This window comes from Odocoileus virginianus, chromosome 27 (genome assembly GCF_023699985.2).
Source record: "Odocoileus virginianus isolate 20LAN1187 ecotype Illinois chromosome 27, Ovbor_1.2, whole genome shotgun sequence".
In the NCBI taxonomy this organism is placed as follows: Eukaryota; Metazoa; Chordata; class Mammalia; order Artiodactyla; family Cervidae; genus Odocoileus; species Odocoileus virginianus.
Window position 1 is genome coordinate 21,965,441 of NC_069700.1, and position 14,307 is coordinate 21,979,747.

Sequence of the window (14,307 nt, forward strand, 5' to 3'; positions counted from 1 at the left end):
GCCCCCTAACGTCATCAGGAGCGCGCCCAGGAGAGCGTGACGGGATTGGTTGAAACGAGGGCGGTCGGCCGACGCCCCCATCCCATCCCATCCCAGTTGGTGTTTGCTCTTGCTTGGTCCCGGGCCCTGCTTTGGCGACTTCTGACTTGCAGAGCTCGGAGTGCTGAGGTCCAGCCGTATTCTTCCAAGGTCTCGGTCCGAGACAGGCCGACCCGTGAGTAAGACCGTGCACCTTGAGGCACGACTGCCTTTCAGATCCCTCCATTCTTCAGACACCTCCCCACCCTTAGTTCTCCTCGGAGAAAGTTGTCCTTTCTCACTTCCCAACTCCCAACCTCCTCCTTCTTTACTGCTGAGAAGGGATCCCACTCTCCTCAACCCGCTTCTTAGGTTTAGATGCCCCACTGGCCTGTCTTTTTCAGTGAGGTCCGTGGAAGTTCGGAGGTACTTCATAAAAGAAGGTGCTTTTAATTTCCCAGAGGCCATATTGCCATCTTCCCTGGCTACCCAGGAACCCCGAAGTTCCTCTGGGCAGAGAGCGATTGTAGGATTCCAGAGGAATATGCTCTCTCCAGAGTTGCCTCCTTCGAGGCCGCGGTGATTGTGAGGGTTTTTTGTGAGAGGTGGCGGAATTGGAAGTTTCTTTCTGAGTACAGATGAAGGTGATGGTGAGAGATGGAAAGACAGGTCTAAACTTACATGAAAGTGTAAACTGCTAACTTGTTCTCGTTTTTATCTGGAAAGAGAGCAATCTTTTATACGCACCAAACTCTGAGTAATATATTTGTGTATGTGTGTCAAATTTTAAATCACCTGATGATTTTTCTCCCAGTATTTTATGTTTAATGACTTATTTATGCTGATACTAAATTTAATTTGCATGCTCTGTGTTTTCCTCTCTTACCTAAATTGGCCATACATTGGAGGCGGCTAGCTTTTAAAGTGGAATCATGAGTAGACAAATTTGAAAGTGATTTGATTCAGAACTGTATGTAGGTGTTTTACCCATATTTTTTTAAGGGTGTGGCAGATGTTGCTTCATCATTAGGGCAAATGTTGCTTCATCGTTGCTCTTTCACACATTTTAATCACCCGTAACTTATTATATTTGCTTTGCATGTTATTTCTTTGGTTGCTGAAAGTGTCTGTTGATGGATCTTTTGAGAAAAGTTCAGAATCCTGTTTCCATCAACCGAAGTTGTGTTCTTTTCTAAAAATGATGTCTATTTCCAGTCTTTACCAATTTGCCATGTGATTTTCAGGAAGTCACCTACATAGGGCTCTTTCCTATCATTTATCCAGGTTTAGGAAAGCCCTACCTGCATTTTGTAAAGCCCTACCTGCAATATTGTAAACAGCAGTATTGTGTAGAAACCTGGAATGTTAGGTCCATGAATCAAGGCAAATTGGAAGTGGTCAAACAGGAGATGGCAAGAGTGAACATCGACATTTTAGGAATCAGTGAACTAAAATGGACTGGAATGGGTGAGTTTAACTCAGATGACCATTACATCTACTACTGTGGGCAAGAATCCCTTAGAAGAAATGGAGTAGCTGTCATCGTCAACAAAAGAGTCTGAAATGCAGTACTTGGATGCAGTCTCAAAAACGACAGAATGATCTCTGTTTGTTTTCAAGTCTAACCATTCAATATCACAGTGATCCAAGTCTATGCCCTGACCAGTAATGCTGAAGAAGCTGAAGCTGAACGGTTCTATGAAGACCTACAAGACCTTCTAGAACTAACACCCAAAAGAGATGTCCTTTTCATTATACGGGACTGGAATGCAAAAGTAGGAAGTCAAGAAATACCTGGAGTAATGGGCAAATTTGGCCTTGGAGTACAGAATGAATCAGGGCAAAGGCTAACAGAGTTTTGCCAAGAGAACACACTGGTCATAGCAAACACCCTCTTCCAACAAGACAAAGGAAGACTACACATGGACATCTCCAGATGGTCAACATTGAAATCAGATTGATTATATTCTTTGCAGCCAAAGATGAGAAGCTCTATACAGTCAGCAGAAACAAGACCAGGAGCTGACTGTGGCTCAAATCATGAACTCCTTATTGCCAAATTCAGACTTAAATTGAAGAAAGTAGGGAAAACCACTAGATCATTCAGGTATGACCTAAATCAAATCCCTTACAGTGGAAGTGACAAATAGATTCAAGGGATTATATCTGATAAATAAAGAGTGCCTGAAGGACTATGGATGGAGGTTCAGAGGTTCGTGACATCCCCAAGAAAAAGAAATGCAAAAAGGCAAAACGGTTTTCTGAGGAGGCCTTACAAACAGCTATGAAAAGAAGAGAAGCTAAAGGCAAAGGAGAAAAGAAAAGATATACCCGTTTGAATGCAGAGTTCCAAAGAATAGCTAGGAGAGATAAGAAAGTCTTCCTCAAGTGATCAGTGCAAAGAAATAGAAGAAAACAATAGAGTGGGAAAGACTAGAGATCTCTTCAAGAAAATTAGAGATACCTAGGGAACTTTTCATGTAAAGATGGGCACAATAAAGGGCAGGAATAGTATGGACTTAACAGAAGCAGAAGATATTAAGAAGAAGTGGCAAGAATACACAGAAGAACTATACAAAAAAGATCTTCATGACCCAGATAACCACAATGGTGTGATCACTCACCTAGAGCCAGACATCCTAGAATGTGAAGTCAAGTGGGCCTTAGGAAGCATCACTACGAACAAAGTTAGTGAAGGTGATGGAATTCCAGTTGAGCTATTTCAAGTCCTAAAAGATGATGCTGTAAAAGTGCTGCACTCTATATGCCAGCAAATTTGGAAAACACAGTAGTGGCCACAGGACTGGAAAAGGTCAGTTTTCATTCCAATCCCAAAGAAAGGCAATGCCAAAGAATGCTCAAACTACCATGCAGTTGCATTCATCTCGCACGCATGCAAAGTAATGCTCAAAATTCTCCAAGCCAGGCTTCAACAGTATATGAACCATGAACTTCCAGATGTTCAAGCTGGATTGAGAAAGGGAAGAGGAGGCAGATGTCAAATTGCCAACATCCGCTGGATCATTGAAAAAGCAAGAGATTTCCAAAAAAAACGTCTACCTCTGCTTTATTGACTATGCCAAAGCCTTTGACTCTGTGGATCACAACAAATGGTGGAAAATTCTTCAAGAGATGGGAATACCAGACCACCTTACCTGCCTCCTAAGAAATCTGTATACAGGTTTGGAAGCAACAGTTAGAACTGGACATGGAACAACAGACTGGTTCCAAACCAGGAAAGGAGTACATCAAGGCTATATATTGTCACCCTTCTTATTTAACTTATGTGCAGAGTACATCATGAGAAACACTGGGCTGGAGGAAGCACAAACTGGAATCAAGATTGCCAGAAGAAATATCAATAAGGTCAGATAGGCAGATGACACCACCCTTATGGCAGAAAGTGAAGAAGAACTAAAGAGCCTCTTGATGAAAGTAAAAGGAGAGTGAGAAAGTTGGCTTAAAGTTCAACATTCAGAAAACTAAGATCATGGCATCCGGTCCCATCACTTCATGGCAAATAGATGGGGCAACAGTGGAAACAGTGACAGACTTTATTTTTTTGGGCTCCAAAATCACTGCAGATGGTGACTGCAGCCATGAAATTAAGAGACGCTTACTCCTTGGAAGAAAAGTTGTGACCAAACTGGACAGCATGTTAAAAAGCAGAGATGTTACTTTGCCAACAAAGTTTCGTCTAGTCAAAGCAATGGGTTTTCCATTAGTCATGTATGGATGTGAGAGTTGGATTATAAAGAAAGCTGAGTGTCGAAGAATTGATGCTTTTGAACTGTGGTGTTGGAGAAGACTCTTGAGAGTCCCTTGGCCTGCAAGGAAATCCAGCCAGTCCATCCTAAAGGAAATCAGTCCTGAATATTCATTGGAAGGACTGATGCTGAAGCTGATGTGAAGAACTGACTCATTTGAAAAGACCCTGATGCTGGGAAAGATTGAAGGCGGGAGGAGAAGGAGACAACAGAGGATGAGATGGCTGGATGGCATCACCGACTCAATAGACATGAGTTTGGGTCAACTCCAGGAGTTGGTCATGGACAGGGAGGCCTGCCATGCTGCAGTCCATGGGGTTGCAAAGAGTCGGACATGACTAAGTGACTGAACGGAACTGAACTGAACACATGTATATGGAATTTAGAAATATGGTAACAATACACCTATATGTGAGGCAGAAAAAGAGACACAGAAGTATAGAACAATCTTTTGGACTCTGTGGGAGAAGGCTAGGGTGGGATGATTTGAGAGAATAGCATTGAAACATGTATATTATCATATGTGAAACAGATCACCAGTCCAGGTGTGATGCATGAGACAGGTGCTCAGGGCTGGTGCACTGGGATGACCCAGAGGGATGGGATGGGGAGGGAGGTGGGAGGGAGGCTCAGGATGGGGGACACATGTAAACCCATGGCTGATTCAAATCAATGTATGGAAAGAACCACTACAATATTGTAATTAGCCTCCAACTAAAATAAATTAAAAAAAAATTTTTTTAAAAATTTAACTTATGTATATTATGTATAATATACATATAGGTAAGTGCATATATCATAGTTGTAAAATTTGATGAATTTCTGCAAACTGAACACATCTATGTAATAGGAATTCAGATCAAGACCATCACCCTAGAGCTCCTTTCTTCCTTTCTCAACTAGTCACCACACATAACCACTCTTCTGACTTCTGACATCAAAGATTAGTTTTGCCTAATTCCTAAACATATTTTTACAGCTACATAAAATTCTATAATTTTTAAATACTGAACTTATTTATTTCTTCATTGAGGATATTTCTAAGTTTTCCTAACTATTAGTAAAAGTACTAGGGAATGTGTATTTTATCTAATAATTTTTCCAGGAGTAATGATCCTCAGTGGAATGGCATGATCATTTCAGAGATTGTTTGTGCATGTTTCCAGTTTGCTTTTTTAAATATTAAAACTCAGCTAATACTCGCACCAATTGGATTCCCTTTTGTTTTATAATTCCCTAACAAATGTTGGGTATTCTTATTTTTGTTTAAAATTCACTAAATTGATAGATGAGAAGTGGTATGGAAAATAGAATTTTGAACTCATTTGTTTTATTTATTGTAGGGAGTGATGAATATATTAATAAAATTTTCCACTCAAAATCCTTTTAAATACTAGGCTCTACGTGTTGGGACTGTATGACTCTGATAAGCGTTAAATAATTCAGAACTTTCAGTACTGCTTTTCTGTGTGGAATTTTGATAAGCTACTTTATTTTTGTGTTTCTTTGGACTTTAATTTCTACATCTATAAAATGATGAAATTGGACTTAGTTACATAAGACTCTGGGTAATTATCAGGAATATATAGCTCTGATATTAGATCAGTTTATAGAATAGAAGAGAATGTATATATATATCTATGAAATTTTATATATATATATTTTGCATAAACAAAACATAAAGAAGTATATTTTATATGAACATAAAAAGCAGTGTTCTAATCTATTGAAGTGTGGGAGATGATAGATTTATAAAGAGGGAAACAGCACTCGTGGTATGGAATACTGAAGAGGCCATTTAATCCAGCTTGTAGTTTCAGGGACAGGCTGTGCATGTATTAGTTAAATGCTCTGCTTTCCAGGATTAAATAGTAGCCCTTTGCCTCAGTTTCCTCATCTGTAAAATGGGGATAATATTAGTATCAATTCCTATATCTTGGTGTTTTGAGGATTAAAATTGCTGCTCTACATAAAGTCCTTAAACAGTACCTGTCACACAGAAAGCCCTGCACACCAGAGGTTATGCCTTAGCCAAAATAGTGCCTACTAGGTCAATGGAAGAGCAAGGGCAAGTCATGGAACTCTGATACACGGAAGGCACTGTAGGTAATCCAGAATTTCTAGAATACAAAATGTGTAGATGTCAAAGGCAGAGGTAATTCTGAGAGATAAGCAGGGATCAGGGCGAAGGGGACTTCAATGCCTGTTTTATTCACCACTTTTTCCCTCCAGCATCCAGTACAATGCCTGTAATAATATAGATGTTAAATAAAAACCTTCTGAGTGAAAAATTTTTTAGGAGGCTATGCTGCATCCTCTATATGATGCATAGCCTTTGGAAAATCTTCAAAAAAGTGTGGCATGATCATCTCTGCGTTGGTGCCCGTGTGCAGAATGGATGAGAGGGGGCTAAGCCTGGTCAGCACAGCCAACTACGAGGCTCTTGAGGAAGAGGACTGGACTAGAACAGTGATAGTAGTTGTCGACCTGAGGGACCAGAGCTATAAAATGTTACATGTAGGGAGCAGCAAAGGAGAAGAGGTGAAATCATACTCATTTACTCTTTTTTCTCTTTTCCTTTCTCACCAGTAAGCTCCTGTTTTGCCAGTCTCTCGAATACATGCACTGTGCTTCTTTTTCTAGGTCAGTTCTTGTTCTTGTTTGGCGTGTTCCATGTTCCATCATGTTGAGGGCTAAGACTCGGCTTTTTTTGCTTTCACCTCATCACCTGAGGCAGCTGAAAGGGTCATCAGGCTCCAGGCTTACCTGGCAACGACTTCTGCATCAGCAACAGCCCCTTCATCCAGAATGGGCTGCCCTGGCTAAAAAGCAGTTGAAAGGCAAAAACCCAGAAGAACTAATATGGCACACCCCAGAGGGGATCTCCATAAAGCCCTTATATTCCAGCCGGGACACCAAGGACTTCCCTGAAGAACTTCCAGGAATGAAGCCATTCACACGTGGACCGTATCCCACCATGTATACTTTCAGGCCCTGGACCATCCGCCAGTATGCTGGTTTCAGTACTGTGGAAGAGAGCAATAAGTTCTATAAGGACAATATTAAGGGTGAGATTTTAATGTGAGACATAGTATTTATGATCAAACATAACACTTCCTCATCTTGGCTTTTTGAAGGGAGGCTAGTTAATCTCTATAGAGCTAATAGTCACTTTATAATCTAGTAGTCAAGGCTATACTCTCAAAAAAAAAAAATGTTTTTCAGCTTACATGGTCAAAAAAATAGATAACCCAGAATAAAGTGCTCAATTCTTGAAAGAAAGCAATACCTAAGTGCACATTGTATAAAAGGAATTAGGTGAAGTTATATGAAGAAAATTCTGAGACGTTGGCTTTGCCTTTGAAAAGCTTTTAATTAAAACTGTCAGGATAGGAATGGGAGGGGAAAATGTTTCATGAGATGATCAAAGAAAGGAATAAACAAATAATGTGGTACAAATTTTAGTTTTTTGCATGGTTTTTGTAATTCTATTTCCCATTAAATTTGAATGGCCAAGACAAGAGCAAAAGTAAATGAGCATACAAGTACTAAATTATGTTAACTGTATATAAACAGCCATATCTTCCCTTGAATCTTAAAAATATTTCTATCAAAAATTGTTAATATAAAAAAATCCTCAGATGGACATGAGATCAATATGTTTTATTCCTTCTATTCTTTATAATAGTGAAGTCTGGAATTCACTTTGTGTGTTTTTTAGTACATGGGAAACAGCAGATTCTTAGGAACTAAAGTAAGTTACTTTATGTAACTTACTTTATGTAAGTTTGTTTTGAGCATAAAGATTGTTTATTATCAAAGTATACTGTGATGAGAGGAATCAGTACTTTTAGTAGTGTTAAAATCAGTTTACTTTGATTCCAGACTGTTTAATCTTAACCTAATTTTTCTTTATATATTTAGCTGGTCAACAAGGATTATCAGTTGCCTTTGATCTGGCAACTCATCGTGGCTATGATTCAGACAACCCTCGAGTTCGTGGTGATGTTGGAATGGCTGGAGTTGCTATTGACACTGTAGAAGATACCAAAATTCTTTTTGATGGAATTCCTTTAGAAAAAATGTCAGTTTCCATGACCATGAATGGAGCAGTTATTCCAGTTCTTGCAACTTTTATAGTAACTGGAGAAGAGCAAGGCGTACCTAAAGAGAAACTTACTGGTACAATCCAAAATGATATACTAAAGGAGTTTATGGTCAGAAATACTTATATTTTTCCTCCAGAACCATCCATGAAAATTATTGCTGACATCTTCCAATATACAGCAAAGGTATCCTTTGTTATTAGAGGTTTTACTGTAGTTTTTAGAATGTAGGAATTTTTATAAAATGCCATAACCTAACTTGAATTTGGTGATTGAGTCTGAGCAGTAGTTATAGTATAGTCAGGATGTGGGATTTGTGTTTGTATGTATATTGTTGGCTTTTATTTTTTAGTCTTTAATATACTAGTTTTATGGTCTGTCATTACCTATAGGAGTCTGAACAGTAGGCCTTTATTGTATTTTCTTTATTGTTAAAATTTTTATTCTCTGATAATTGTTAGAATCAGGGAGGGCTCATTATTTACACTTTCTTTATTTCTCTCCAGATTTCAGAATCAATTGAATAGACACTGGTGTCAGATAGAAGGGAATCAAAATAGCAACTTTGTTTCTGCAAGAAAACTGAGTTAGAAGATATCACTTGTATCTGCAACCACAATAAAATCCCTAATATTTCACCTCTGAAGTAGGTTCATTTTCCCCAGAGTGGTAGGAAAAGAAGGTTCTTATAGTACTTCTGTATTAGCAGCAATCCTTCCACAGGGAAACAGAGCTTCTTCATTTCCTCTAAGTAATTCATTTATACTTTCTCCCGTCATTCACACTTTACTTTTTGCTGGCAATTCTCTTTTCTTATCTACCTTAAAATTAGACCATTATTTCTCAGTAAAGAGCAAATCACTGTCATCAAATCTTTTTTTTTTTAATCTCTTTACCTCTTATAATTGCTATTCTCTTGTACCCTTGCTAGCATTGACAACTCTCCTCATTTGATATTTAGCCTTTATACTTTTCCATTTTATTTTTTTCCATAGATTCCATCTGCCTATGTGAATTGTATAGAATTATACATGCCTATCACCTTTTTCAATTCTACAAACATGCATAGGAGGATTTAGTTGAGCAGTAAATGACAAACACACACACAAATAGCAGTGTCTTTAAGTAAATAAAGATACTAAGAGAAGTTCTCTTTCATCTAAGAGAAGTTGGAAGGTAGGCTGTCAAGGTCTTGGTTATATGGAAGCTCCAGAGCCATAAGGATTGCAGTCTCCTTTCATTTGGTTTTCTCCTCTGTTTTTAGCGTGCCAACTCATGGTTAAGGAAGTAGGGAGGCAGACTTTGTTTGGTGAGAGGGACTCCACCCCTCTGGTTAAAGGTGAACTTCCAGAAGGAAGGAATAAACTTCCACTTCCATCTCAGTGGACACACAGAGAGGAGATTGGAAATGTAGAACACAGTGGCTCTCTGAATGCACGGTTCACATACAAGAGGAAGAGTGGAGAGTGGTTCTTGGGGTAGATAGTAGCAATCTGCTGTTATGGTCTTGGACTTTAAACCTTGTGAAAGACTCTAATGTCACCTACAAGTTCAAAATTGCTTTATATAATTCTTCATGTAAGTGATAAATGTGCTAGTTTCAGATGTTGATGAAATATGTTGAAGTACTTTGTAAACTTTTTTTTTTTCTTCATAAGCCCAAAGCTCTTTATTGGCTAAATTAATCGGAAAATCTGGATTATGGGCCTCAAATACCCTAAGCACTATCTTCCTGTTCATGACTGCTCTGCTAACCCATGCGTGGTTATGTTATTCCTTTAAAAAAATTTACTTGTGGCAAAACACATATAACGTAAAATTTACCATCTGAGTCATTTCCAAATAAACCATTCAGTGGCTCTAAGTCCATTCACTTTGTTGTGTAACCATCGCCATCATCCATCTCCAGGATTGTTTTCATCTTGCAAAAGTGAATATCTGTGTCTGTTATTAATTACTTTCCATTCTCCCCTCCCTTTGGCCTCTGGCAAACACCATTCTGCTTTTGTTTGTACTTATAAGTGGAATCATAGAGTATTTACCTTTTTGTGTCAGGCTTGTTTCTCTTAGCATAATGTCCTCCAGGTTCATCTACATTGTAGCTTGTGTCAGAATTTGCTTCCTTTTTAAGGCTGAATAATATTCCAGTATTCTAGTATTTCTGTTACTCTTAGAGAAATTCTCTTAAACTGCTCTCAGTATGGAAGCACCTGTTTGTTTCCTTGCTGCTTTTTTTGTAACTCTAAATGTACTCAAGTAGTCTGTCAATGTCATGTAATTCAGTCCCCTTATTACTTTTGTGATGAATGTTTTTCAAGAGCTGTTGGTTAGTTATAAAAGGTATTTGCAAGTGTAAAATACAGATAATCCATACCATACCAACAACTAACTTTTTTTGAATACTTTATATATAGGCATAATACTAAGTGGTTTTGGTGAGTCATTTCTTTTAATCCCACAACTCCATGAGGAAGGTAGAATTATATCTATTTTAAACTTTAGGAAGCCAAAGGATAACAAGGTTGAGAAACCAAGTCCTACAGTCCTCTGGCTAGTTAAGTGATAATGACTGGAATTTGAGCACTGTGACTTGAGTTCACATTCTGAATTCACTAAAATGAGTATCTGTGACTTATTATTTACTATTTATTTTTGATTAATTCTTGGAAGGATAATAGGTTTTTTTTTTTTTTTGGTTCTGCAGGTTCTGTGTGATATGTACCCTACCTAACATGACATTTTAGGGGAATAGTGGATTAGTGATTGTGGTAGAAGGAACCTGTCTGAGATATCCTAAGCATTAAATGTCATAGTAAATCAAACTGAAATCTTTGAATTTTAAGTCATGTGTTTTTCATGTTTAGTTTCATATACAGTACTAGCACTGAATCATTTTCTTTTTTTCCTCCACTGTGTACTTATTCATCTTCAAATAAGATAATTAATAACTAGTTAACAATAATTAAATTTATACATCTTCAGCAGATATGCCCAAAGACTTGAGGTCTTAGGACCTCTTATGAGGTCAGAGGCATCAGTTTCTAATTAAAGATGTCATCATTCAGTTCTTGGGCCAAAGGTTACATTCCTAATCTCAGCCAACTAATTTCAGTGTTTAACTTTTGGTGCTGATGAATTGTTGATGATTCCTTTTCACTCGGAAATAAAACAGGTACATGTAGTCCTTTGTGGTTCATTGGATGAGCCATTTAAATTGAAAAATGAATATAACTAAACATTAAATATTTTCAGTTAATGTTATATCTGAATTGAACATCATTTTAAAGTAGCATTGTCTCATAGAAAATAAATTTAATGGAACCTTTTTTATATTTTTATTTAAAGTTGTGTTTTTTATTATTTTGTATAGCACATGCCAAAATTTAATTCAATCTCAATTAGTGGATACCATATGCAGGAAGCAGGGGCTGATGCCATTCTGGAACTGGCCTATACTATAGCAGATGGGTTGGAGTACTGTAGAACTGGACTCCAAGCTGGCCTGACCATTGATGAATTTGCACCAAGGTGAGTAAATTAAACTCAAATATTACCTCAACATTAAAAAGTTTATAGGACTATTTTATGAGTGTATAGCAAAATATATTGATGAAATGAATTTGTGTATATAAATATACCAGATTCTTTTAGGGAATAAGTGAGTACTTTTTAATTATTAATAAAATTCAGAGTTAAGTTTGACCATTCTTCTTTGTAAATTAGAGGAATTTTGTTCCTGCTATTCTGAAAATAATTAACTGACACATTTTGAAAAATAATTTTAAAATGTAAATATAATTTTCAAGACAGATTTGTTTTTGTTCTTTTAAAAGACAAGTCCTCTATTAGAGGTTTAAGGTTTTTGAAGTACATATGCTTTGATTTTAATTCAAATTAAGTTATTTGAAATTAAAATCTGAGCTTTTGTGTGTGTGTGTGTGTGTGTGTGTGTGTGATGATGATGCAATTCATTTTATTTTCCATTTTATAATCAGATTTTGGACTTAACATTACTATTTTAGGTTGTCTTTCTTCTGGGGAATTGGAATGAACTTTTATATGGAAATAGCAAAAATGAGAGCTGGGAGAAGACTCTGGGCTCACTTAATAGAGAAAATGTTTCAGCCTAAAAACTCTAAATCCCTTCTCCTAAGAGCACATTGTCAGACATCAGGATGGTCACTTACTGAGCAAGTATGTATGAATTTTAAGAAGTCATTTGTTTTCTTCTCAGCAACTTGGCCTAGGCAAGAAATGTATTTAAGAACTTTTCTGCTAATGTTTGAAAATCACAATTGTTCTGAAGCATAATGCATATTTAATGTTTGTTTTTACACAAATTATAATAAAATTTGCTCCCTCTAGTGGTTAACAATATAAAATCATTTAAATCTTAGCTTGTATGGAGCTTACTTGCATGGTTGTGTGTTTTACTTTTTTGAGTAAAAAATAAGTGATGATGAGGAAGAAGTACAGTTATAATTTAATATCATCTTAAGTAATTTTAATGATTAAAATTCTTAACACAAAACTTCCTCATTAAAGTTGGTGCTATACATACTTTTTATGTATGTGTTATATGTTAAAGTAAGTATCCATGTGAATAAACCACTTAAAAACTATTGTCACTTGGATAATCTATTTTAATTTCATTTAATTAAAGTTATATAGTGGTGATCTTTTTAACATGCATTTTCTTAATGTATTGAATTATTTTGATATAATAAAAATAAGTTATAACTTTGAAGTTACATTGCTGTTATATATTTAAAAGCAAATAAAAACTAGAAGTATCCATATTAAATATGACTTCAGGTATTTATAAATGGAAAAATACAGATTTCAGTGTTGGAAGGAACTTCAGTAATCATTTTTGTCTTAATCCCCTCATTTTTACAGCTAAGTAAACTAAAGTTCAGAAAGGTCTAGTGACTTGCCCAGATCACAGTTAGGAACAGAATAAGTTAGAAGTCATATTTCCTGTCTCATAGTCCATTCTTTATCTGTTTTATTAATAAATCATTGCCAGTTTTGGCCACCTCATTAGAGTAGATACTTAAAGGTATACAGTAATTAGGAAATAGTGAATTATGAGATGAAGGATATTAATAATCTAAGTAGACAATGTATTACATTCATGATGCTCGTATAGAAGATTATTTAGGCGATAAAAAATAAGCACAACGAATATTTAATATTTCAAATGATTATAAGAGGCAATGTTTTATTGCTTAAGCACAGACTAGACACTTGGGCTCTTAATTCTAAGTCTAGTTTGTTTCCTAATTTGTTTAAATTTATTTGATATTCTGAAGACCAAGGCAGATTTTGGCAAAGAAAGTATGCATCAGGCACTCCTAATTGTATCATCATTTACAGCTACAGTATATCAATTGGCTTGTTTTGCTTTTTACTAAATGTTTTAGGATCCTTACAATAACATCATTCGTACCACAGTAGAAGCAATGGCAGCGGTGTTTGGAGGTACTCAGTCTTTGCACACAAATTCTTTTGATGAAGCCCTGGGTTTGCCAACTGTGAAAAGTGCTCGAATTGCCAGGAACACACAAATCATTATTCAAGAAGAATCTGGGATTCCCAAAGTGGCTGATCCTTGGGGCGGTTCATATATGATGGAATCTCTCACAAATGATATTTATGATGCTGCCTTGAAGGTGAGTTTCTCCTCTTTGAAACTTTGCTTTCAAGATTTACAGATTTATGAAGATTTATAGATTTTTGATTTATAAATGAAATCATTTATAGATTTGTATTAGGATTTATAAAGTGAGAGAAAAGGGGAATTTTAGATTTGACTTTATTTAAAGCATTTAATTTAAAAATATATTTTTATTTATATTATTTTATTCAAAGAGTTAAAAAAACAACTAGTGTTAAAAGGCTATAATAAAATAAGCAATCCTTTGTCTTCCACTTACTTGTTTTCGTGCTTCCTTGAGTCAGCTACATTTTTTGTCTGTTTTTGTTTCCATATTTTAAAATTACATGTGTATACTGTTTGTCCTAACTCAGTCAGGTTTAGACCTTATCTATTGCTTTGCTAGTATGGTGGTGTGGTATTTTAGCTGGATCTTGCCCCTTCTTTGCTATCATACCATAATACTCATGTGTTATAATTATCTATCAGTGTAAAACCTTCCTGAAGCCCTCTAAATTCTAATTTGGTTTAGACTGGTTTCTCTCTGGACCATTACTATCCTTGGACTTCCCTTTGTTATTACTCTGGAATTCTTTTCACCTCTGCTATGTTGAATCTGTATCTTGAATCCTGTCTCTTTGTTGATTATCCCTTGTTCTGAAGCACATCTTATGAGAACCTCCTAAAAATGGTACATGAGAAATGAACTATTTGAAAGTTTGGATGCTTGAAAATGTCTTTATTCTACTTTGATATT

The 14,307-nt window shown here is 36.3% G+C and overlaps 1 protein-coding gene across 1 annotated transcript in view; it reads left to right on the forward strand.

The window, feature by feature from the left end:
- Positions 1-71: 71 nt before the first annotated feature.
- The window catches only part of MMUT (methylmalonyl-CoA mutase), a 33,294-nt gene continuing 19,058 nt past the window's right edge, over positions 72-14,307 (forward strand). The window contains exons 1-6 of the mRNA XM_020894226.2: positions 72-214; positions 6,429-6,853; positions 7,710-8,077; positions 11,262-11,419; positions 11,914-12,085; positions 13,318-13,566. Coding sequence (XP_020749885.2) covers positions 6,469-6,853; positions 7,710-8,077; positions 11,262-11,419; positions 11,914-12,085; positions 13,318-13,566 — 1,332 coding nt within the window. The 5' untranslated portion in view covers positions 72-214; positions 6,429-6,468. The remainder of the gene's footprint in view (positions 215-6,428; positions 6,854-7,709; positions 8,078-11,261; positions 11,420-11,913; positions 12,086-13,317; positions 13,567-14,307) is intronic.